This window comes from Aotus nancymaae, unplaced genomic scaffold (genome assembly GCF_030222135.1).
Source record: "Aotus nancymaae isolate 86718 unplaced genomic scaffold, 86718_ANA_hifiasm-v0.15.2.pri h1tg000064l_1, whole genome shotgun sequence".
NCBI lineage: Eukaryota > Metazoa > Chordata > Mammalia > Primates > Aotidae > Aotus > Aotus nancymaae.
Window position 1 is genome coordinate 14,314,606 of NW_026988479.1, and position 26,111 is coordinate 14,340,716.

At 38.8% G+C, this 26,111-nt stretch overlaps 1 protein-coding gene across 4 annotated transcripts in view; it reads left to right on the plus strand.

The window, feature by feature from the left end:
• MATR3 (matrin 3) overlaps positions 1-20,136 on the plus strand; it is a 42,652-nt gene extending 22,516 nt beyond the window's left edge. For 2 of the 4 annotated variants that reach the window (XM_064366366.1, XM_012474542.2), the window contains 13 exons: positions 4,840-4,901; positions 5,860-5,901; positions 6,239-6,351; positions 7,238-7,290; positions 7,784-7,909; positions 9,714-9,839; positions 10,127-10,294; positions 11,097-11,228; positions 11,716-11,759; positions 11,859-12,228; positions 14,234-14,600; positions 15,103-15,224; positions 19,038-20,136. In XM_064366366.1, coding sequence (XP_064222436.1) covers positions 5,900-5,901; positions 6,239-6,351; positions 7,238-7,290; positions 7,784-7,909; positions 9,714-9,839; positions 10,127-10,294; positions 11,097-11,228; positions 11,716-11,759; positions 11,859-12,228; positions 14,234-14,600; positions 15,103-15,224; positions 19,038-19,088 — 1,674 coding nt within the window. In that variant the 5' untranslated portion in view covers positions 4,840-4,901; positions 5,860-5,899 and the 3' untranslated portion in view covers positions 19,089-20,136. The remainder of the gene's footprint in view (positions 1-4,839; positions 4,902-5,859; positions 5,902-6,238; positions 6,352-7,237; positions 7,291-7,783; positions 7,910-9,713; positions 9,840-10,126; positions 10,295-11,096; positions 11,229-11,715; positions 11,760-11,858; positions 12,229-14,233; positions 14,601-15,102; positions 15,225-19,037) is intronic. The other 2 variants (XM_012474693.2, XM_064366365.1) reach the window with 2 other exon arrangements.
• The last annotated feature ends 5,975 nt before the right edge of the window (positions 20,137-26,111 follow it).

Genomic DNA, 26,111 nt, shown 5'->3' on the forward strand with positions numbered 1-26,111 from the left:
ACTTGGAGTCATTAAGCTTTTGGGACATAAAGGAACACAACGGAGCCATGGGAGGACTTATATCAGAGGAAAGTTTCTGTTTTTATGTATGATTATGCTTTTTTCTCTCCAAATTTTGCTACCTTCTAGTTCCTGAAGAAGGCTAATAACGTAAATGGATCTAAGTTAACAAAAGAGCAGTTTTTATATATTTGATGAAACTTTGGATTCAAGAGTAAGATACCCTACCCTAGTGCAAGAGGTATTTTTAGCCTGTAAAAATGCTTACTTAGGTCCTCGCCAGTTTTGGTATTCTGCCAAAAACTGAGTACATTTGAGAACAATTTTAGAGGTCTTTTGTTTAATTCTGTGGTTTAAATTTGTAAATTGAACCAGCTTTAAGAAGTTTAAACACGTGGATTATCTGAATTTCTAGTTTTCTAGTTGCTTTACTATATTTTCTATGTATATGTATTCTATTGAAAAAATATTTAAATATTCACTTTAGCAGTGGACCCTTCTCATTTTATAACTGCTACAGATATGACCTTAGAGAAAATTTCTGTGATGGAAGTAGATAATGAACATTTTTTAAATATTTAATCCTGCTCTCTGGTATTGCTGCATAACTTGGAAAATCTGCTCTTTTTACTTAGTGGTATTGTTAAATAGTCTACATGATCAGAAGTTCTTATTGTGAAATAAGAAACTTAAGTAGAAAATGATTTAATTTGTCATGGAGTGTCATTATCTTTAGTTGACTTTAAGTGATGGTGTTGCTTTTATTTCTTTCTAGGTCATTTTAGAACATCAAATTGCTTTTCTATGCAATCTCAAACTTTCTCAGCCTCCTTTCACTTAAAGAAAATTACCCACTACAGTCCTTTGGCTGTCTTGTCACTTGAGTTTATATTAATATTTTTTCTTTTAGTATTAAAAGTCATTAAGTTACACTTTTTTCTGCCATTCTTCCCAAATTCCTTTTTCTTTCTATAAGGTATCTCAAATACATCAAGGTGAATGTAGTTTTCCTACAGAAATATCTGAATTTAAAAAGTGCATGAATCCTTTATTCTGTTTTTGCAGGAGTTATCTCAGTGTAGAGTCCAAGGATATAGATTTTTTATAAAGCCCTTTCACTTAGTCCTCACCATAAACCAAGCAGTAATAGATCAGTAGTACAGATTAGTCATGGGTGAGTTGGGGAGGTACGTGACTGATTTTCTGATCTTGACCTTCTATCACTTCGAAAGACCAGACACACTTTTCCTGTAAGTTTGAACCTTTAAAGAACATGGGGGATTGGATATAATTTCTGTTCAGCTACGTACCCTTTCCAGCTCATATGAATTAAGCGTGTCTAGTAGAATAACATTTATTCCTCTCCCGGAACTTAAGGATATTTTCAGTAAAATCTGAATATTTTTAGTTCAGAGAATTCCAAGTTAATGGGTATTTGTTTAATTAATCCTTTTTTTGAGAAGGAGTCTCACTGTGTCGCCCAAGCTGGAGTGCAATGGCATGATCTTGGTTCACTGCAGCCTTTGCCTTTCGGGTTCAAGCAGTTCTCTTGCCTCAGCCTTCCAAATATCTGACAGGCGTGCATCACCATGCCCAGCTGATTTTTTTGTATTTTCAGTAGAGACAGGATTTCACTGTCTTGGCCAGGCTGGTGTCCCAACTCCTGACCTCAGGTGATTCTCCTGCCTTGGCATCCCAAAGTGCTGGGATTACAAGCCTGAGTGCCACGTCCAGCCAAGGCTTCTAAATTTTGTGAACTTTACCTGTGGCTCCTCTGGCTTACAGCCATTTTTATTTTCTTTTACTATGTATTTTTATTTTATTGAGAAAGGATCTTGCTTTGTCACCCATGCTGGAGTGCAGTTACATGATCTCTGCTCACTGCAACCTCCACCACCCAGGCTCAAGCTAGGCTCGCTCCACCATGCCCAGCTTTTTTTTTTTTTTTTTTTAATAGACATCAGGTTTCACTATTGCCCGTCCTGCTCTCAAAGTGCTGGGCTCAAGTGATGCACCTGCCTTGGCCTTCCAGAGTGCTGGGATTATATGCATGAGCTACTGTGCCTGGCCTTTACAGCCATTTAAAAAATGGTCTCCATCCATCCTGGTCAACATGGTGAAACCCCGTCTCTACTAAAAATACAAAAAATTAGCTGGGCATGGTGGCGCGTGCCTGTAATCCCAGCTACTCAGGAGGCTGAGGCAGGAGAATTGCCTGAACTCGGGAGGCGGAGGTTGCGGTGAGCCAAGATCGCACCATTGCACTCCAGCCTGGGTAATAAGAGTGAAACTCCATCTCAAAAAAAAAAAAAAAAAAAAAAAAATGGTCTCCAACAAGTCAGTGGTCTGTTACTTTACAGTTGAAACTTTAGATATCCCAAATAGCTGATTGTAGAGCCAGCTGGAGAGATCTTGAGTTCCTTAGCTATTAGCCATTATTTTAAAAACAATCTAGCTTGAGAGACATGGAAATAGTAGTTTATAGCTTCCAACATTTTAAGGAAGGTACTATTCTTTTTTTTTTTTCAAAGGTATTATTCTATTTGGATGAGTTCCATCTTAGTTCTTTCACAGGATTTTATTTTATTTCGCCAGACTGTAGTGCAATGGCACAATCTTGGCTCACTGCAATTTCTGCCCCCAGGTTCAAGTGATTCTCCTGCCTCAGCCTCACAAGTAGCTGGGATTACCAGTACCCGCCAGCATACCTGGCTAATTTTTTTTTTTGGACAGAGTTTTGCACTGTTGCCTGGGCTGGAGTGCAATGACACGATTTCGGTTCACTACAACGTCTGCCTCCCAGGTTCAAGCAATTCTCCTGCCTCAGCCTCCCGAGTAGCTGGGATTATAGGTGCCCGCCACCATGCCTGGCTAATTTATTGTGTTTTTAGTGGAGATGGGGTTTTACTATATTGGCCAGGCTTGTCTTGAACTCTCCTGACCTTGTAATCCACCCACCTCTGCTTCCCAAAATGCTGGGATTACTGACGTGAGCCACTATGCCCAGCCAATTTTTGTATTTTTAATAGAGATGGTTTCAACATGTTGGCCAGGTTGGTTTTGAACTCCTGACCTCAGGTGATCCTCCCACCTCTGCCTCCCAAAGTGCTGGGACTATGGGTTTGAACCACCACACCTGGCCTTTCACAGGATTTTAGATAATTTTACTAGAGCATAAGAATGTATGTAAACTTTTGTAATGTAAATGTAAACCAGTGTGTTTTTTTAAATTGGATTCCATTTATAAAATACCAATCTGCAGCTTTTTGAAAGCATGTATCTTGTAATTTGGTACTTTAATTTAGTTTAGCTCTCAGTGAGATGGCCCCCTTTAAAAACACATTGCCTGACCATGTTTTATATTCTAAATATAATTGTATTGGGTAGTGTGGGTGTTACAGGAATTACCTCAATTTGTGGGAATTTGTGAAACATCAATAATAGTTGTAAAGCAGGAAAACAAGACTGCTTTATATTCAGTGCAGTAAGTTTGCCTTTTTTTTTTAGTATGTTCCCTGTGCCTGGCAAGGGTCTGATAAGCAGTTTACCTTTATTAACTCATTTGCTTTTCACAATAACCCTATGAGACTATTGTCCCAGTGAATTTAAATAACACAGGCCAAAGATTCACATCTCTGTAATTTGGGAATGGAACCTAGGCAGTCTAGCAGCAGAGCCCACTTCTTCTAACTTACTTTCTTACATTGCCTGAAAATTTAACTCATTTATATCTGTATTTTTTTTTCTAAAAGAAATTTATTTGAATAAGAGTTACTTTTTCAATTTAAAATAAACTCTGAAAGAGTGAATAGTGATAGAATGTTATGTTTCCCTCCCTAAATTTGGAAAGAGGCATTTCTTAAATTTGCTTCTTTATTTTGGGGAAATATAAAGGGAGTTTAATATTTTGATAAATGAGATTCATTTTCTAGAAAAGCCATTCCTGTTGAATCATGTTAGCTTTTTATGGTAATGCTAATCATGTGTATTTTTCATTCACTATGTATTTAGTAGGTAGTAAACCTGAAACATCCTCAAAAGTTGGATGTGATTACAGTTTTTGTTTTTGTTTTGTTTTGTTTTGTTTTGAGACGGAGTCTTCGTCACCTAGGCTGGAGTGTGATGGTGCAATCTCAGCTCACTGCAACATCTGCCTCCCGTGTTCAAGAGATAATCCTGCTTCTGCCTTCCAAGTAGCTGGGACTACAGGCGTGCACCACCAGGCCTGGCTAAGTTTTGTATTTTTTGTAGAGGTGGGGTTTCACCACGTTGACTAGGCTGGTCTCAAACTCCTGGTCTCAAAAGATTCACCCACCTCAGCCTCCCAAAGCGCTGGGATTACAGGCATGAACTATCGTGCCTTGCCTAAAAGATTCTATTTTTAAACTAATTGTTCACATTTATAGCATATATCTTCTAGAAAGGTAGATATAAACATGGATGTTTCCTCATTCAGAGTGCTATAAAATAGCAATTCTATTTCCATACAGTGAATACTTAGTTTGGTCCACAGTAAAAATTAATAAGCCTTGCTGATCTCAAGGTTAGTTACTACTCTTGATCTTTATTAACTCTATGTCTTTTCTCTGTCAAATCTCTTAAGTATGTTGGCAAGTGATCCAGCTTTTCCAAGAATGTGCATAGCGTATTTGAGGGCAGGATCAAGCTTCAAGGATTCAGAGAAATGGTTTTAAATTAAATCAATGCAATATAGTGAATGGCAGGTGTTTGTACAGCCTATGATACTGCATAGCCATTAATGTCCTAGAATTTGAATGGTTCAGATGAAAATATTTTAGCTTTATTTTTTGTTAATTCTACTAATTTACTTTGCTGCAGGAGTGGAGTCAACATATCAATGGAGCAAGTCACAGTCGTCGATGCCAGCTTCTTCTTGAAATGTAGGAGTTTGAAATACCTTTAAAACATCCTTATCGTGAATCAGAATCAGCCATTCTTGGTTTTTGGGAGTTCATCATTTACTTTTAATATCCACAGTGTTATTATCACATAGTGGTACTGTATGGGCAATACTATTCACAAGTAAAATGTTTAGATCTGGAAATTTCATATTGAATATTAGATGCAGTAATAATGATATTTTGTTATTTAACATTATTTCTAGGATACATACACATTGGTCATTGTACAAATCGAAAGAATTTTTACTAGACATAGTTGAAAGATAGTATTTGATATATACAGTGGATTCACAGCATTTTTAATAGTAAGTGCTCTAAAAATATAAAAGATACAGAAAAAAGGGTAGGTTATTAAAAGATTCTAAATAGTTGTCCAACAAAATCCTTGGTGTTGTATTCTTTTGCTTTTGAGATCTTTGGTTTTGAGTTCAGGCTGCTACCATGAAATGGAATTCCTAAGGAAACTCCCTGCTTAAGGAGCACACAGTGTCCATTGTTGACTGGAGTTGTAATTTTCATATATGCTTAGCTCTGTTGGGGCTGTTCTTTCTTTCTAATGTCACAACTCAGCTATGCTCTTGGTATTAATATTGGAGAAGGGAAATCTGTGCTCTATTCTTGTTTCTATGTAACCCATATTTCTAATTCTTTGTGCAACACTTTGTACAATTTAACAAATACAGGAAAAACTTAATTTCAACATTATCTACATTTGCAAGCAATATGAAACAAGTTTATTCTCATTCATGTGGATTATTTTGAAGTTTGGAAATTTTTCTTTTGAAATATCTATATGAAATGCTTTAAAACTATGTTTCTAACACTTAGACTCTCAGATATCTTTACTAATAAATGATCTCTATTTTAGAGGCCAAACAAGGCTGCTTTGTGAAAAGGACAGTTTTATTTTAAAGTTAATTTTCTGGTCTTTTTAAAGCTACCCAGAATGGAATCCTGACAATGATACAGGACATACAATGTAAGTTAAATTTTTTAAGCTACCATTTGTAAAGGAGATCAATGTAAGGAATTCAGGTTTAACTTTCAACATTTCATGAACAAAATATTCTTAGAATTTCTTTACTGAAAATGAGAGTTTGATAAAATTCACTTTGGTTTACAATTTTTAGAATATATATGTAGTAATTTGTGTTCTTTTATTGTTAATGTAGACTTTTCCCTAGTTACTTCACATATACTCTGAAAGATTGAAGTGGTTGTGGTCATACATGGGGTGCTTTATTGGAAATAATTAAATTTTAATTATTTCCAATGGACCTCTTTATCATGATTTATATTTTATGTTTTTACTTTAGGGGTGATCCATTCATGTTGCAGCAGTCTACAAATCCAGCACCAGGAATTCTGGGACCTCCACCTCCCTCGTTTCATCTTGGGGGACCAGCAGTTGGACCAAGAGGAAATCTGGGTAATTATATAAAATTCATGTTACTTTTCCCTAAGTAGCTCTTACTGAACATTTTTATTTTTATTTTATTTATTTATTTTTTTGAGATGGAGTTTCGCTCTTGTTGCCCATGCTGGAGTGCAAGGGCGCCATCTCGGCACACTGCAACCGCTCTACCTCCCAAGTGCAAGTGATTCTCCTGCCTCAGCCTCCAAAGTGGCTGGGATTACAGGCACCCACCACCAGGCCCAGCTAATTTTTGTATTTTTAGTAGAGATGGGGTTTCACCATGTTGGCCAGGCTGGTCTCTAACTCCTGGCCTCAGGCCATCCACCCGCCTCAGCCTCCCAAAGTGCTGGGATTACAGGCATGAGCCACTGCCTGGCCAAAAATTTTTACATATTTATGTATTAGAGACAGAGTGTCACTCTGTCACCTAGGCTGGAGTGTAATGGTGTGATCTTGGCTCACTGCAATCTCTGCCTCTCGGGTTCAAGCAATTCTCATGCTTCAGCCTTTCCCAAGTAAATGGGATTATAGACGCGTGCCACCACACCCGGCTAATTTCTGTATTTTTGGTTGAGACAGGGATTTTTCTGTTGCCCAGGCTCGTCTCAAACTCCTGGCCTCAAATGATCCATTGGCCTCAGCTTCCCAAAGTGCTGGGATTAGAGGTGTGTAAACCACTATGCCCAGCCCCTTACTGAAAATTAAAGGCAATGATTGTAGGTGAAAGAAGCCTCATTCAAATATTACTACTGAGAAGTAACATTGCATGAAAAGTGATGGTAATCATGTATTCGTAAGAGCTTTTCATTTGTGTTTGGAAGATGTGTGTTTTTCAGTAAATTGTTTTTTTAAGCAAATGTATTGATTACAAGACTGAAAACTTTCTCCTCCCATAAAGGTGCTGGAAATGGAAACCTGCAGGGACCTAGACACATGCAAAAAGGCAGAGTGGTCAGTAATAAAGCTTTTGCTTTTGATGTATTTACAATTTGGAGGAATATCATTTGCCTTAAATCCTTACTAGTTGAATCTGTTTTATGGTCCATATAGGAAGATTGCTATAGTTTGAAAACCATCAGGTTTTTATATGACTTTGATAATAATTAAAACTTTAATTAAATTTTATCTGCCCATATCCAGTGAGCTCACCTTGATTTAGCATTTTAGAAGGTTTGCTGTCCAGTTATGTGTATGATATTTAATTTAAAAATCACTGCAGAGACTATGTTTTGACACTTTGGAGTAGTTTAACAATTTGGTTATGGTCAGAACTTAGTTCAGTAATGTTTAATGTGTAGTTTTAAAATTCTCTAGAATGTTGCCAGTTGTTATTTTACTTACTCTCTTCTGGTTAATTGTAGATTATAAAAAGTTCTAATGTATAACTGGTTTTATGTTGCTTTAAAGAGACCTAATTGCTTGTTTCTTTTCCTCTAACGGATAGGAAACTAGCAGAGTTGTTCACATCATGGATTTTCAACGAGGGAAAAACTTGAGATATCAGCTATTACAGCTGGTGGAACCATTTGGAGTCATTTCAAATCATCTGATTCTAAATAAAATTAATGAGGTATGAGTAGAAATAATGGTATTATTCATTTATTCATACCACTAATATATTTTCTATAGGAGTTAAATGATTTTGGCCGAGAGAGGTGGCTCACGCCTGTAATCCCAGCACTTTGGGAGGTGGAGGCGGAAGCGGGCAGATCACAAGGTCAGGAGATCAAGACCATACTGGCCAACATGGTGAAACCCCATCTCTATTTTTAAAAATACAAAAAATTAGCTTGGTATGGTGGCGCACACCTGTAGTCCCAGCTACTCGGGAGCTGAGGCAGGAGAATTGCTTGAACCCAGGACGCGGAGATTGCAGTGAGCACAGATCGCACCACTGCACTACAGCCTGGGTGACAGTGCAAGACTCCGTCTCAAAAAACAAAAAAGAATGAAATGATTTTGTATTAGAAAAATAAAACTCAAGGTAATCTTAAATTTATCAAATATGGAATGTAGTAGAAGAAAAGGCCAGTAGTTGATAAATGTCAGTAATAATTAGAATACTAATGGATTATTATAAATTTATAGACTATGATCCTTAGATAGTAATTGTTCTTATACTACTGTAAGAGCTGTAAAAGGAAAATTCTGTGGAAAGCCATATCAGATTTATACCAAAATGATGGTGTTAAGTCATTATTTTTAGTCCAGTAGGCATAGTAAATGATAAAGTAATGCAGTAGAATGACTAATGTGAGGTAGCCTTTATAATAAAACAGTAAATTGGCAACATTGTTTTTTTTGGAGTTTTATTTTGTTTCTTTGTTTTGGGAGATGGAGTCTTGCTCTGTCTCCCAGGCTAGAGTGCAGTGGCACGATCTTGGCTCAATGGACTCGGCCTCCCCAGCTCAAATGATTCTCCTGCCTCAGCCTTCCGAGTAGTTGGGAGTACAGTCGCCCACCATCATACTGGCTAATTATTGTATTTTTAGTAGAGATGGGGTTTCACAATGTTGCCCATGCTAGTCTCCTGACGTCAGATGATCCACCTGCCTTGGTTCCCAGAGTGGTGGGATTACAGGCTTCAGCCACTGTGCCTGGCCAACATTGTTTTGTTTTATTTTTTCATTCTTTTTTTTTTATTATTGCATTTTAGGTTTTGGGGTACATGTGAAAAACATGCAAAATTGTTGCATAGGTGCATACGTGGCAGTGTGATTTGCTGCCTTCCTCCCCTTCACCTATATGTGACATTTCTCCCCATGCTATCTCTCCCCAACTCCCCACCCCCCGCTGTCCCCCCTACTCCCCCCCAACAGACCCCAGTGTATAGTGCTCCCCTCCCTGTGTCCATGTGTTCCCATTGTTCAACACCCGTCTATGAGTGAGAACATGCAATGTTTAATTTTGTGTTCTTGTGTCAGTTTGCTGAGAATGATGGTTTCCAGGTTCATCCATGTCCCTACAAAGGACGCGAACGCATCGTTTTTGATGGCTGCATAATATTCCATGGTGGATATGTGCCACATTTTTCCTGTCCAGTCTATCATTGATGGGCATTTGGGTTGGTTCCAGGTCTTTGCTATTGTAAACTGTGCTGCAATGAACATTCATGTGCATGTGTCCTTATAGTAGAACGATATATAATCCTTTGGATATATACCCAGTAATGGGATTGCTGGGTCAAATGGAATTTCTATTTCTAGGTCCTTGAGGAATCGCCATATTTTTTCATTCTTTAAAGTATTTCCTATTTAGTGATTAAATATATCTGGAAAGATTTAGGGCAGTGGTTTTTTATAGAAAAAAAATTTAGTTCAATGTGAAAAGGCTGATTGGAAAAAATAATGAAGTAATTTTTTGTACAATTTCAGGCATTTATTGAAATGGCAACCACAGAGGATGCTCAGGCCGCGGTGGATTATTATACAACCACACCAGCGTTAGTATTTGGCAAGCCAGTGAGAGTTCATTTATCCCAGAAGTATAAAAGAATAAAGGTAATGTTTATTTTTTTCAAGCTGTGTATCAGTTTAATAAATAATTTCAATATTTATTAACTTTGGTTATTTAACATTACTGCTGAGGCCGGGTGTGGTGGCTTACACCTGTAATCCTAGCACCTTGGGAGGCCAAGGTGAGAAGGATTGCCTGAGGCTCGGGAGTTTAGCCTGGGCAACGTAGCAAGACCTTGTGCCTATAAAAATAAAATAATTGGTAAAAACTAGGATATTCTAAACTGTTGACTAATTATTACTGCACATCTGTCCTTTTGTTGTTATTAAAGAAACCTGAAGGAAAGCCAGATCAGAAGTTTGATCAAAAGCAAGAGCTTGGACGTGTGATACATCTCAGCAATTTGCCTCATTCTGGGTATTCTGACAGTGCTGTCCTCAAGCTTGCTGAGCCCTATGGGAAAATAAAGAATTACATATTGATGAGGATGAAAAGTCAGGTAATATACATAAGGAAGTTCTAGAGAAGACAATTTGTCAAAATGATTTAAGATTTTTCAGTATGGGGCTGGGCGTGGTGGCTCATGCCTGTAATCCCAGCACAAAAAAAGAAAAAAGGTGGGGGAGGAGAACATCTTTTGTATTTATCTTTCTTTGTCTTAAACACTTTTGTAATTCAACAATTCAAGTTTGTGTCCTTCCAGACTTTATCTTTCTTACAGTGTTTTAATATTTTCTAAGCTTATTACTTTCTTGCAGAAAGAGTCTGTATAGATGATTTGGTATTTGGCACTATGGTGATTCTTGGGGATTTTGTAAATCTGACAGTTTGGGGGGTTTTTTGTTTTTTTCGTTTTTTGGTTTTTTTTGATATGGAGCCTCGCTCTGTTGCCCAGGCTGGAGTGCATTGGCACCATCTTGGCTCACTACAATCTCAGTACTTGGGGAGGCCGAGGCAGGAGGATCGCCTGAGTCTAGGAACTCGAGACCAGTCAGGGCAACATGGTGAAAATCCATCTCTACAAAAAATTAGCCAGGCATGGTGGTGCATGGCTGTAGTCCTAGCTACTGGGGGGCTGAGGTGGGAGGATTGCTTGGGCCCAGGATATCTAGGTTGCAGTGAACCAAGATTGTGCCATTGTATTCCAGCTTGGGTGACACAAGACCCTGTCTCAAAAAAAAAAAAAAAAAAACAACTAATTAAAAATTTTTAACCAGTAGGTAGAATAAATAAGGTTTTATACAATTTTGTAAAATATAATGTGCTTTGTGGTTTCTTTTCTTTTTTCCTTTTTTTTTTAGGCTTTTATTGAGATGGAGACAAGAGAAGATGCAATGGCAATGGTTGACCATTGTTTGAAAAAAGCCCTTTGGTTTCAGGGGAGATGTGTGAAGGTTGACCTGTCTGAGAAATATAAAAAACTGGTACTGAGGGTATGTAGTACTTCATTTGTTACCATTTAAAAGTCTGTTTTTATGTATTTAAAGCCACAACATTCTTCTAAATACTTTTGTGTGCTAAAAATACAGGATTATTGAAATGTAGGTTTATTGAAAGAGATAAACCTATTGAAATAAATAAATAATTGAAAAAGAACAACCTTTTTTTTCTGGTCTTTAATAGCAGAAGTTTTTAAACTAGTCTTCCCTAAAGGAGACACCTTCATTGCTCTTACCTTTTTAAGGGTTTCATAGGGTTCTGCTACCACAATGTTTTATTTTTCACTTCTCTGACTATGGTCATAATGATGAATGAATGACTGTAGGCAGCTTAGGTTCTCAGATATGTTTATGGGGATGAATAAACTGAGTTGATTATATGGTTTGTCTCCAATTATTAATTCACTGGATATTTGTGTATTCTGCAAATGAATATATTTTAATACATTTATTTAACTTCTGCAAAACTTTTGTCTTTTAGATTCCCAACAGAGGCATTGATTTACTGAAAAAAGATAAATCCCGGTAATTTCATTTTTTTTTTTTTTTTTTCAGATGTGTGAGTATATTCAACTTTACTTTTTCAAACGACAAATAAATTGTGGTGTGTGTTTTTGATTTCAGGAAAAGATCTTACTCTCCAGATGGCAAAGAATCTCCAAGTGATAAGAAATCTAAGACTGATGGTTCCCAGAAGACTGAAAGTTCAACTGAAGGTAAAGAACAAGAAGAGAAGTCCGGTGACGATGGTGAGAAAGACACAAAGGATGACCAGACAGAGCAGGAACCTAATATGCTTCTTGAATCTGAAGATGAGCTACTTGTAGATGAAGAAGAAGCAGCAGCACTGCTAGAAAGTGGCAGTTCAGTGGGAGATGAGGCCGATCTTGCTAATTTAGGTGATGTGACTTCTGATGGGAAAAAGGAATCTTCAGATAAAGCTATGAAAAAAGATACAAGTGCTTCAGCAACAGCAAAGAAAAAACTTAAAAAGGTAAAGATTTAATACTGATTTGTTTTAATAGAACATTAGATCTGATCAGTGTTTCAAGTTATTTACCTAAGCAGGGTGAGATAAGGGGAATTACACGATTTAAATTAGAAAATAAATCAAATATGAACCAGAATGTAAGCATTTTAATCTAAACTCTGCAATAAGTAAATAAGGCATTGTATTATAGTTGGCAAAAAATACCAGCTCAAAGAGGAAATTTTTAGTAAAAATGAGGGAGAAAGACTCAAAGTACATATGCTTCTGTATTGTAGTGGTAGTATATAGTGAGGCAGCCTTAGAGTGTAGCTTTAAAAAAAATAAATAGGACAAGAGATTGCACTAAGTTAACTGGCCCAAGATAGTTCAAACTTTTGCCTCTCATTCAAAAATGATTAAATAATTTTTCCTATTTGAGAAATGTAGCCCTGGTCAGATAATTGAGTACTTTTTAAAACAATTGTATTTGAACTTATAAGTCATTTAGAAGCCACATATAAAGTGAATATAAATATAAAAATACACACATGGCATAAGGAACAGTAAAACAAAAGGACCCTCATTGTGCTGACTGCCTAGCTTAAGAAGTAGGGCATTAAAATGCCTTTGAGGCAAACTCCTTGTGTTTAATGGCTCTTGAATGTTGGAGTGAGCCAGGCAAGGAGGCTCAATGCCTCTAATGCCAGCACTTTGGGAGGCCTGGTAGATCCCTTGAGGCCACAAATTCACGACCACCATGGTGAAACCTCCTCTCTGCTAAAAATAGAAAACTATCGGGGTATGGTGGCACACGCCTGTAGCAGCTACTTGGAACACTGAGGCAGGAGAATTGCTTGAAACCAGGAAGCAGAAGTTACAGTTAGCTGAGATCACACCACTGCACTCCAGCCTGGGTGACAGAGAGAAGATGGGTGACAGAGCGAGACTCTGTCTCAAGATAAAAAAAAGTAGAGTGAAATGAGATTTTTGCCATCCTATTCCAATTCCATTGGTTTCTTTTATGCAACATTCAACTCAAAACCAATATTTACCTCTGGGTTTTTGTTTGATGGCTTGGTCAAGTAACTTCATTTGTTTTTCTAACTAGAGCCAATCATTATGTTTACATTTGTAAAAGCTAATAATTACTGGCATTTATGACATTCAATGCCATACATTTTTGTAAATTCTTTATATATACACATTTATTAATTTAATCCTCAGAATAACCATATGCAGTTCATACTGTTATCTCCGTTCCATAAATGAGGAAATTGAAGTATGGAGAAGTTAAATAATCCCATACTGCTTATAAGACACAGAGCCAAAATTTAGACCTAGGCAGTCATTCTTCAGAGTTGTGGGGTTTTTTTGTTGTTTTTTTTGAGAGGGAATCTTGCTCTGTCCCCCAAGCTGGAGTGCGGCGGCTTCATCTCGGTTCACTGCAACCTCTGCCTCTCAAGTACCTGGGATTACAGGCGCCCACCCAGCTAAGTTTTGTATTTTTAGTAGAGATGGGGTTTCTCCATGTTGGCCTGGCTGGTCTTTAACTCCTGACCTCAGGCGATCTGATCTGCCTGCCTCAGCCTCCCAAAGTGCTGGAATTACAGGTGTGAGCCACTGTGCCCGGCCCAGAGCTTGTTTTTTTAACCATTACACTATTTCAAACTGAGTGTTTGCTCTAAAGAGTAGGTATATTGTAATATACTGTCTTACAAAGGACATTGCTCAACTTCTACCAAATCAGATTTTTTACACATTTCCCTAGCAGCATTATAGTGTCAGAAAAGGTAAAATATGAATATCCTTATTTAATTTCTGCTCTTTGTGTGAGGCAGACCTTCCATTTTTTAGCTTTATAAGCTAAATTATTTTTCAAATTAACAGTACATTTTTGAGAGAAAGGAAGAAGTCACTATTTTGACCAAATGAATAAAGACAAAGACGCTATCCTATTCCCTTCAAGTAAAGCAAACAGAAGGGATGCTGCAGGATAATTGTTGCAGAGTAAATTTGTCTTTCTTAACAGCGTCGTTTCCCAGGGAGTATGGAAGGTTTTGTCACTCTAGATGAGGTTGGTGATGAGGACGATTCGGAACTTCAGAAACTTCGTAAATCGGGCATGACATTTAAATCTGGTGACAAAAATGATGATGGTTTGGTTGAAATTAAGGTGGACAAGATCGAGGAACTTGATCAAGAAAACGAAGCAGCGTTGGAAAACGGAATTAAAAATGAGGAAAACACAGAACCAGGTGCTGAATCTGCTGAGAATGCTGATGATCCCAACAAAGATACAAATGAAAATGCAGATGGTCAAAGTGATGAGAACAAGGAGGACTATACAATACCAGATGAGTATAGAATTGGACCATATCAGCCCAACGTTCCTGTTGGTGAGATTTAAATCTTTTGTTCTTCGCCTTTCTCTATCTCCCCAAAACAAACTCTTAGGTTTTAAAATAAGATTTTAAAGTTAGTCTTACATAAACTGTGATAGCATTTTAAATTTGCTTCGTTTCTATGGGAAACAATTTATAAATCTTAATTGATACATTATCTTTTCCTCTTATGCATCTCTCTGATATGGTATTGTTTTATGTTGTCATTCCACAATATGTTCCCTTTTCTTCTCATAAAATATCCTGCAAATTGCATGTGCTTTTTCTTTTGTTTTTCTGTATTATATTTCTTTTTAAGAATACAGTTAGGTGGGACCTCAAACATCAATTAGGTAATAGCAAAATATGATTCTGGTTTTGTTTCTGATTTTTATCTTAGGGTGTATTGGACTTTTCACAACGTGTCTCACTTAAATTATGTTGACAGGTTAAAAATTGTGAATACTAAATAAAATCTTACAGTTTAATTTGTAAGAATGTATGTTTGTGTTTCTAGGTATAGACTATGTGATACCTAAAACAGGGTTTTACTGTAAGCTGTGTTCACTCTTTTATACAAATGAAGAAGTTGCAAAGAATACTCACTGCAGCAGCCTTCCTCATTATCAGAAATTAAAGGTAAGACTCAATGTAAAAGAGGAGAGTTCTTTGGTGAAAACAACTTACAGAAATAAATGGGATATATAAGTAAAATGTGTATAGTGTTCTCTCTAGACTCAGTGCAGTGCTTTATCCTGAAGATAACTTTTCTTTCTTTCTTTCATTTTATCTATTTATCTCTTATTTATATATTTTTGAGACAGAGTTTTACTGTTGTCACCCAGGTTGGAGTATAATGGAGCAATCTCTGCTCCCTAAAAACTCTGCCTCCCAGATTCAAGAGATTCTCCTGCCTCAGCCTCCTGAGTAGCTGAAATTAATTACAGGCATGCACCAGCACACCCAGCTAATTTTTGTATTTTTAGTAGAGATGAGGTTTCACCAGGTTGGCCAGGCTGGTCTTGAACTCCTGACCTCAGGTAATCCACCCGCCTCAGCCTCTCAGAGTGCTGGGATTACAGGGATGAGCCACTGCTCCCAGCCTCCCCTCTCCTCCCCTCCTCTCCTTTCCTCTCCCTTCCTTATTTTGAGACAGAGTTTTGTTCTTGTTGTCCAGGCTGGAGTGCGATGGCACAATTTTGGCTCACTGCAACCTCAGCCTCCCAGATTCAAGCAATTCTCCTTCCTCAGCCTCCCGTGTAGCTGGGATTACAGGCATGCACCACCACACCCGGCTAATTTTGTATTTTCATTAGCGATGGGGTTTCTCCATGTTGGTCAGGCTGGTCTTGAACTTCTGACCTCAGGTGATCCATCGTCTTGGCTACCAAGGTGCTGGGATTATAGGCATGAGCCACCGCGCCTGGCTCCTTTGCCTTTCCCTTTCTCTTCCTTTCCTCTCCTCTCTTCCCTCTACTCTCCCCTTTCCTTTCCTCCAGAATCTCGCTCTGACACCAAGCTGAAGTGCAATGGCACAATCGCGGCTCACTGCAACGTCCGCCTCCTGGATTCTCTTCTGCCTCAGCCTCCAGAGTAGCTTGGACTACAGGCATGCATCAACATGCCTGGCTAATCTTTGTAGTTTTAATGGGATTTCACCATGTTGGTCAGGATGGTCTCGATCTCTTGACCCTCGTGATCCACCTGCCTTGACCTCCTAAAGTGCTGGTATTACAGGCGTGAGCCACTGTGCCTGTCCTTATTTCTTTATTGATGGATTATCGAAACATCTATTGAGCCTCTTGTCAGTTTACCCTTATTATGTAACAATTTACTGTTTTCTAACCATGTGATAAATTATGTGATAGAATTATCCAGGTACTCTTAAATTGTTGTTGGGCTATACTTTGTAATTTGGAAGTTGCTGGGAGTCTGAATACTAAAAGTGGCATGTCCATTTGCATTAAATAATTTTTAACATTGACATTATTAATAGTGACATTTCAGTTATTTTTATGACCAAAAGTATATAAAGATCAAAAGCGTAAATACATAAACCACAACATCACTAAAGAATAATTCCTGGCCCGGTGCAGTGACTCACACCTGTAATCCCAGCACTTACAGGAGGCTGAGGTGGGTGGATCATGAAGTCAGGAGTTCAAGACCAGCCTGGCCAAGATGGTGAAAGCCTATCCCTACTAAAATTCCAGAAATGAGCCAGGCATCAGGCATAGTGGCAGCTGCCACTAATCTCAGATTCTCAGGAGGCTGAAGCAGGAGAATAGCTTGAACCCACGTGGCAGAGGTTGCAGTGAGCGGAGATCGTGTCTGCACTCCAGCCTGGGCAATAAAGTGAGATTCCATCTCAAAAAAAAAAAAAATTCCTACTGAGATACATTGAAATTTGTTTTGTAATTATCAGCTTCTTTGGACTATCTGTTGAAATAGTGACTGAAGCTTAAAAGTAGTTACTAAACAACTTAATTGTAGATACCTTGGGTTTTCACACCTCTTATAATAAGTTAACTAGTTATTCAATCATTAGACATGTTCTCTGTTGACTAAATGGTTAAATGTAATCTTTTAATTTTGGAAATGATTCAGGTTCTTGGCTGTGTATCACTTTTTTTAAAAAAATATAACAGCTTTTTGCCATTAGTATGTCTCTTACCATCTGTATATGAAGAAAGAATGGTGGTTATTTGCAGTTGTAGCACCAACGTAGTACAAGTATTTTTATCTGCTTTGTTTTTAAGCTGTTTGGGGTCAAAAACTCTATGTATTGCCAAGAAGGATATGGAAATATAAAAGATTGCCAGGTGCTTGTGGCTTCTTTTATTATGTCTTTATATTTTAAAGAAACTTTACTATTAAGCAATACAGTAACTTGCTAATGGTAAATTGATACTTTTTTTTTTTTTGGAGACGGAGTCTTGCTCAGTCACCCATGCTGGAGTGCAGTGGTGTGATCTCAGCTCACTGTAATCTCCGCCTCCTGGGTTCAAGCAATTCTCCTGCCTCAGCCTCCTGAGTACCTGGGATTACAGGCACACACCACCATACCTGGCTGATTTTTGTATTTTTAGTAGAGGCAGGATTTCACCATGTTGGTTGGGCTAGAACTGATCATTTCTTAACTAGATGTTTTGTGGGTTTTGTTTTTTATTTTCCTTAAAGGATATAATGGCTTTTAATTCTTATTGTTTTCCATTAACTATATAAAGTTGATAAATTCCAATGAGATGGAAAGAAACTTTGGAAATTTTAGATTAGATTTTTGAATATGTCTTTTATATTTTCATTAGTGTTTTAACGGTGCTCCGGTGTCTAGAGACTCTAGAAGTCACAGGTTTTATGGCAGGGTTCAGTGAGCGGCACTTGTGGCTCATTTATCTGCTTTTGTAAGGTTTTACTAGAACCCACAGCCATAATCATTTATGTGTCATCTATATTTATTTTAGTTTATAACTGAGTGCTGGATTGAGTCATTGCAAGAAAGACTGAATGGCTCAATGAGTCCAAAATATATACTACTGGCTTTGCAAGAAAACATTTGTTCAGCTGATTTAACAAATAGTGCATTGAGGCCGGACGTGGTAGCTCATGCCTGTAATCCCAGCACTTTGGGAGGCCAAGGTGGGCAGATCACCTGAGGTCAGGAGTTTGAGACCAGCATGGCCAACATGGTGAAACCACATCTCTACCAAAAGTACAAAAAAATTAGCTGGGCGTGGTGGCGCTTACCTGTAATCCCAGTTACTCGGGAGGCTGATGCAGGGAATTGCTTGAACCTGGCTGGTGGAGGTTGCAGTGTGCTGAGATCATGCCACGGTACTCTAGCCTGGGCAACAGAATGAGACTCTGTCTCAAAAAAAAAAAAAAAAAAAAATTGAATAAAAATGCATGTCATTTAAACTAATAGTTGTTCTTGGGGATAGTGTCAGTTCATTGTGACTGTGGTGTTTGTTTTGTCATCGCTAAAAATTAGGGTTAATTAGGGCCGGGCGCGGTGGCTCACACCTGTAATCCCAGCACTTTGGGAGGCCGAGGCAGGTGGATCACGAGTTCAAGAGATCGAGACCATCCTGGTCAACATGGTGAAACCCCGTCTCTACTAAAACTACAAAAAATTAGCTGGGCATGGTGGCACGTGCCTGTAATCCCAGCTACTCAGGAGGCTGAGGCAGGAGAATTGCCTGAACCCAGGAGGCGGAGGTTGCGGTGAGCCGAGATCGCGCCATTGCACTCCAGCCTGGGTAACGAGAGCGAAACTCCGTCTCAAAAAAAAAAAAAAAAAAAAAAAAATTAGGGTTAATTATAACATTTGAAATACTCATTTTTTGTTTAAGTCCCTAAACTTGGATATATAGGATATTTTATTTTGGAAGTAATCTATTTTGCCATGTTTCTCTTAGGTGACTTAATTGCTGTAATTCTTTTTCTTTTTAGAAATTTCTGAATAAATTGGCAGAAGAACGCAGACAGAAGAAGGAAACTTAAGAAGTGCAAGAAGATTAAATGATTTCAAAGAAAATAATGGTTCTTTGTTTTTAATGTTAACCTTTTTTAAATACAGTACTGATAGTTAGAAGAAAATTATTGTACTCTTTTGTTTTAGTGGAGAAATAATAGATGTCTGTTCATGTGTTAAGTGTTATAGCAAAAAAAAAATGCATACAGTTAAGTTAATGAATAGTTTTTGTTTTATCAGAATGGCAACAGACTGAAGTACTTTGTAGAGATTGACTTTGTAAGCTAATACTTAAGACAACTTGCACCACTAAGAAAAAAATGTAGAACCATTTGGAAAAATGAAATTTAGTAGTTCCAAGTTTCAAAAAAATGTCAACATTTTGTTCCATTCAATAAAGAACAAAACCAATAGTATTTTTATTACTTTCATCTGAAACATTCCATGTTTTAACCTGAGCCTTGCAGACTTTTCATTTGGAGTTTGAACCTGTTTTGGTGCATTTCGTTTTTGGAGAACTTCATTAATGTGAGATTGGCAATTCAGATGCAGGTGCAGTTTTCTGTTGATGTCATGCTGTTGTTTAGGTAATAAGAAATATTAAGTAATTGGCTTTAGATTTTGTAATTTTTTTCCCTGAGTTCCTGCTAGATTTTGTATTCTAGTAGTCAATGTATTTTCAGTGAAATGTAAAAATATTCCTGTTCTCTTTGACCAGTATTAATTTTTGAGATCTTATTGCTTGTCACTTGAATCCCATAATTGTCATACATCTCTGGTATAAGCAACATTTAATTTTTGAAGTGTGTAGACCATCTCTTCATATTTTCAAGATGTAATTTTACATTTCTGCATTTTAAAAACAGTTTGGCCATAATCCTAGATGCACGCTTCTAATTCATGTACCTGCACATGTGACCTTTGTGAACAGAAATTTGCATGTATAATTTGTGTTTACTTGTAACTTTCTGGTTATATACTGCTTATATCTGTGGATTCAAGTTACTGAAGTGAATACCAATAAAAAAAAACCTTAGGCCATGTTCATTGGTTATACATGTTTGGAATGTTAACCAACATATTTGTCAGTTGTGGTTTTTATTCATTCTTAAACTTTGTGCATGCTTTAACAATTGATTACTTTTAAATCTATAGCAAGTGTTCTAAAGACTGCCGCTAAAGATCTAAGTTTTAAAAATTTTGGTGCTGGTGGATTTCTTGTTCCTGTTACATAATTAAAAGTGAGGCCATTTCTAGTTTTAAAAATCCTTATGAATTAGAAATGCTACAGGTGAACAGATAGCAAAAGCTTGTGTTTAGACATGTTGGTGCCTAAACAGTACAATTGGAAATAATATGGATGAACAAGAGTTAGTTGTGCCAGCCTTTTCAAAAGAATTATGTGGGGGGCAGGGCGCGGTGGCTCACGCCTGTAATCCCAGCACTTTGGGAGGCCGAGGCGGGTGGATCACGAGGTCAAGAGATCGAGACCATCCTGGTCAACGTGGTGAAACCCCGTCTCTACTAAAAATACAAAAAATTAGCCGGGCATGGTGGCGCATGCCTGTAATCCCAGCTACTCAGGAGGCTGAGGCAGGAGAATTGCCTGAACCCAGGAGGCGGAGGTTGCGGTGAGCCCAGATCGCGCCATTGCACTCTAGCCTGGGTAACAAGAGTGAAACTCCGTCTCAAAAAAAAAAAAAAGAATTATGTGGGGATTCTTGGTATATTGGATTATATATTGTAAATAATTTGTTTTTTCTTCCCTGACACAAGGTCTTAACTCTGTCACCCAGACTGGAGTGCAGTGGCATAGTCAGCTCACTGCAGCCTCAGCCTCAGCCTCAGCCTGAGCCTCTCAGGCTCAAGTGATTTTCTACCTCAGCCTCCCGAGTGGCTGGGACTACAGGCTCATGCCACTTTTGCCTGGCTAATTTTTGTTTTTTTGTATAGATGGGGCTTTGCCATGTTGCCCAAGTGATCTGCTCACCTCAGCCTCCCAAAGTTCTGGAACTGTAGGCCTGAGCCACCATGCCTGGCCAAAAAACCAAAGTTTTAATTTTGAAAAATTGACAAGAACAGGATAGGCATTGTCTTTCAAATGTTCAGAACCAAATGTATTATATTTCAAATAGTTGGATAAATCTTATGGTCTCTCCTGTTTAAAGGCAGGTGATGATTTTAATGTGACATGCACAAAAAATCCTTGCCAGTTTACTTCTGCAATTTAATTTTAGCCTTTACTAATTTTACCCACTTCTGTTTAATTCCAGTTTTAACTAACAGCAGCTACAGAAGGCATTATGTGCACAATGGAGTTCTTTAGTGTTTCCTGTCATTGATGGCTTTTTCATAGCTTCTACTTTGCTGGATTTAGCAAGTTGAAGGAAAGAATGCTTTGTTTACTTTATTGTCTGCATATGAGAGCATTTAGAAGTCGGAAATCATAAATAAGCTGTTAGTGATAAATCTATAACAGCCATATCTCAGATTATGACAAACCTCTACTTTTTTTTTTCATGAGTTTCTCCTCAGAAAGACAAACCTCTACTTAAATTTGCTGTTAAGAAAATTTTTCCTACAGATATTTCAGCCCTTAGTTTAACCTTACATTATCCTACAAAAGTGAATGAAACTTTACCTTGAGTTTGTTTTACAAGACTTCATACTTGACCCATTGCTGGTAAATTTGGGGTCTGAGCGTATCCTTTATAAGACTTCAGTTGGATAGCTTTTGGTATTGCCTTGAGTATCCTAAAAATAAGACTATTTGAAATAATGTTATACTGAGGATTATGAATTTCCAACCATGTGTGCACATTAATACTTCAAGACTTTTTTTCTTGAAACCTTTTCTCGACCAGGCTGGTGTGCAGTGGCATGATCTCTGCTCAGTTCTCCTACCTCAGCCTCAACCTTGGACCACAGGCACATGCCACCATGCCTGCCTAATTTTTTTATTATTTATTTATTTTTTAGTAGAGACAGGGTTTCATCATGTTAACCAGGCTGGTCTCAAACTCCTGGCCTCAAGTGATCTGCCTGGCCTGCCAAAGTGCTGGGATTATAGGCATGAGCCACGGCACCCAGCCCCTCCAGTGATTTTAAGTGGTAACATTCTGAGGAACTTTTTAGAAATAGTCACTATTAGAATTCCCTAAGGACAGGTTACACCTTTTTTTTAAGGTGATGGGGACTGGAAAAGGAAATGGTGAACTATTGAGTATTGTGGCAGGTATTAAGGTTATACAGGGAGAAGAGTGTACTTCATTTGTACTTCATTTTTTACTTTAGCTTTATTGACACTGGATTTTTTGGTCAGCCTAAAGATTGTGACAAAAGGAGCTCATGGTATGTAACAGAAGTCTGCTGGAACACTACAGAGCAGCATATACGCTGTTTAATAGAACTTGCACTAGGACAGAAGCAGCTCTGGATACAGTCTGTTGATTGCCTTCCATCGTAGATAGTTTAGTGTAGCGGAAAGCCTGGGTATTCAGTGTTTAATGAGTTTGAGGTGGTTTTATACCCTGACAAAGGACCCTCCTCACTGTTGAGCTAGCTGGGTTTGAAGCACCCTCCCACTTTGACCCTTAAGCGATAAGGTCAAGATTCTTAGAGTCAATACTGGTGCACAGTTTTTTTCCTTTAGGACCAACGGTTTTCATTTTGCTTTTTTTTTAATTATTTTTTTATTTTTTGAGACGGAATTTCGATCTTGTTACCCAGGCTGGAGTGCAATGGCGCGATCTCGGCCCACCGCAACCTCCGCCTCCTGGGTTCAGGCAATTCTCCTGCCTCAGCCTCCTGAGTAGCTGGGATTACAGGCACGTGCCACCATGCCCAGCTAATTTTTTGTATTTTAGTAGAGACGGGGTTTCACCGTGTTGACCAGGATGGTCTCGATCTCTTGACCTTGTGATCCACCCGCCTCGGCCTCCCAAAGTGCTGAGATTACAGGCGTGAGCCACCGCGCCTGGCCCGGGACCAACGGTTTTCAAATACTTGCCTGAATTAAATTTACCTACAAGTTAAAGCATTGCTGGCTCCCTGCCAGATTTTTAAACTTACACTAAGTTTGGGTTGGGTACTCATAATTTGCTTTTTTTTTTCTTTTTTGAGATGAAGTCTCGCTTTGTCACCAGGCTGGAGTGTAGTGGCGTGATCCCAGCTCACTGCAACCTCCCCCTCCCAGGTTCAAGCAATTCTGCCTCAGCCTTCCTAGTAGCTGGGATTACTGGTGTGAGCCACCGCACCCAACCAGTTTGCATTTATTGAGAGCTTGTTTGGAGGTTCTCACCAGAGTGCAGCTACTTGTATACCCTTGATGGAAGACTGGTCCTCCTCTATTGTGGATGGTTATCCTCTTCGACACACCACGCAGCGTCGGGAGGGGCACACTTGGAGCCGTGAGGAAGGAAGGGGGCAGCTGCCTAGTCAGCCAGATCAGCCAAATAAACCCTGGCAATCAGTGGAGTGACAGATGTCGCATCGCAGCCAGATCACCCTCACATCCAATAATTTGCATTTTTAACAAGTTCCCAGGTGATTGCAATATCAGATCAAACTTTGAGAACTTTGACTAGACGACGTGTTCGTGGTAGGTCACTGTAACCAGATCCTGCCTGATTTGGTTACTATTGCCTCAGGTGCTGATTTTGCTATTCTTTCCAAAGCTAAAACTATAGGAAAAATAGTCACCATTTAAAAAAATCATTTATGGGAGACAACCGCTTCCAGAGCCATAGATGCTGTTATCCTTTATTTTTTGCTAAACATAAAAGTTTTGTAATTTTATTGGGGATGTGGTAAGAAATTGCAAGGAATGATGCTGGAACAGAACTATGATGGGAATTTGCCATTTTGTCTGACCAAGTGGTTTTTATCTGTTTTTCCTTTATTTTGCACCTCTCAAGTGCAACATGGGAACTAATGATGATACTTGGTAACAACTACTTTGTTGAAATTTAATGTGAATGGAAAAATGGAAATGGTTCTCTGTCACTCCAGCAGTTCTAACTTGCTGATGGAGCTCAGTTAAACCACTAGTAATTCGGTAATAGTCTGAAACTTGAGAGAATTTTTGTCAAAATAACTCCCTTTGGAGGTTAGTTGAAAAATGATTGATGAGTACAGTCAGGAAGTAACATAATTTTGAAGAGAATTATATTCTTTTATTTTTTATTTTTTTCAAGACGGGGTTTTTGCTTTTGTTGCCCAGGGTGGAGTGCAATGGCACTATCGGCTCACTGCAACCTCCGCCTGCCAGGTTCAAGTGATTTTCCTCAGCCTCCTGAGTAGCTAGGATTACAGGCACCTGCCACCACACCCAGCTAATTTTTTTTGGTAGAGACAGGGTTTCACCATGTTGGCCAGGTTGGTCTTGAACTCCTGACCTCAGGTGATCCACCTACCTCGGCCTCCCAAAGTGCTGGGATTATAGGTGTGAGCCACCTCGCCCAGCCCAATTATATTAATTTTAAAGGATTTATCTTAGAGTTTTCAGCCCTGTCCTGACTTTGAAGTTTTCTTGTTTTTTGTTTTTGAGACAGGGTCTCACTCTGTCACCCAGGTTGAAGTGCCATGGTGCGATCATGGCTCACTGCAGCCTCCGTCTCCTCAGGCTCAGGTGATCCCTCCATCTCAGCCTCTAGAGTAACGGGGACTACAGGTGCATGCCACCACGCCCAGCTAATTTTTGTTTTTGTTTTTGTTTTTTTGTAGAAAAGTCTTGCCATATTGCCCACACTAGTCTCAAACCTGGGCTCCAATAATCCACCCACCATGGTTTCCCAAAGTGCTGGGATAACACTGGTAGGCCACCACTCCTGGCCTCTTTGAATTCTCAATTATAGCCTTAGAAAGTTGTAATTTCTATAGCATTTTAAGAACTCTGTAAAGTCAAATCTATGGTAGGGGATATGAAAGTTGGTGAAAAGAGGCCAGGTGCAGTGGCTCACACCTGTAATCCCAGCACTTTGGGAGGCCGAGGCGGGCGGATCACGAGGTCAAGAGATTGAGACCATCCTGGCCAACATGGTGAAACCCCGTCTCTACTAAAAATACAAAAATTAGCCAGGTGTGATGGTGTGCGCCTGTGGTCCCAGCTACTCGGAAGGCTGAGGCAGGAGAATCGCTTGAACCCAGGAGGTGGAGGTTGCAGTGAGCCGAGATTGCACCACTGCACTCCAGCCTGGCAACAGAGGAAGACTCCGTCTCAAAAAAAAAAAAAAGAAAGAAAAAGAAAAGATTAGTGAAAAGAGTAGACGCTTTTAAGGAAGGGGTAGTCTATTGAGTGTGGCAGACAAGAGTCAATAAACATCTCACTTCAGCAGGATTTGTATACTTGGGTTGAAAGTACCTGGTATTGGTACAGGATTAATAACCTTTCTATGAACAATGATATGCTTCATATATTGCAATATTTATGAGGAATTTCTTATAAGGACCTGATCCAAAAGGGTATACACAAACAGCAGCAGGAATCCTACCTTTGATTAGTACAAAATGCTTTTCAAGTTTCACTCCTTGCCCCTGCCTGTCAAAAACAGGACCAATTTCAGTTTGCTCAACTTTGACAGGGTGGTTAAATCAGAAGTAGCAGCTTCCTGGCCGGGCGCGGTGGCTCAAACCTGTAATCCCAGCACTTTGGGAGGCCGAGGCGGGTAGATCACGAGGTCAAAAGATCGAGACCATCCTGGTCAACATGGTGAAACCCCGTCTCTACTAAAAATACAAAAAATTAGCTGGGCACCGTGGCGCGTGCCTGTAATCCCAGCTACTCAGGAGGCTGAGGCAGGAGAATTGCCTGAACCCAGGAGGCGGAGGTTGCAGTGAGCTGAGATCGAGCCATTGCACTCCAGCCTGGATAACAAGAGCGAAACTCTGTCTCAAAAAAAAAAAAAAAAAAAAAGAAGTAGCAGCTTCTCACTGGCTATTTGGCTTTCCAGATTTAAATGGGAGAGTTTGTTTTCCTACATAATAGGAAAATTAAAAACATCACAGAGCAATTAGATCCCAGCTACTTTCTTAATAACTACCAACTCTACTAG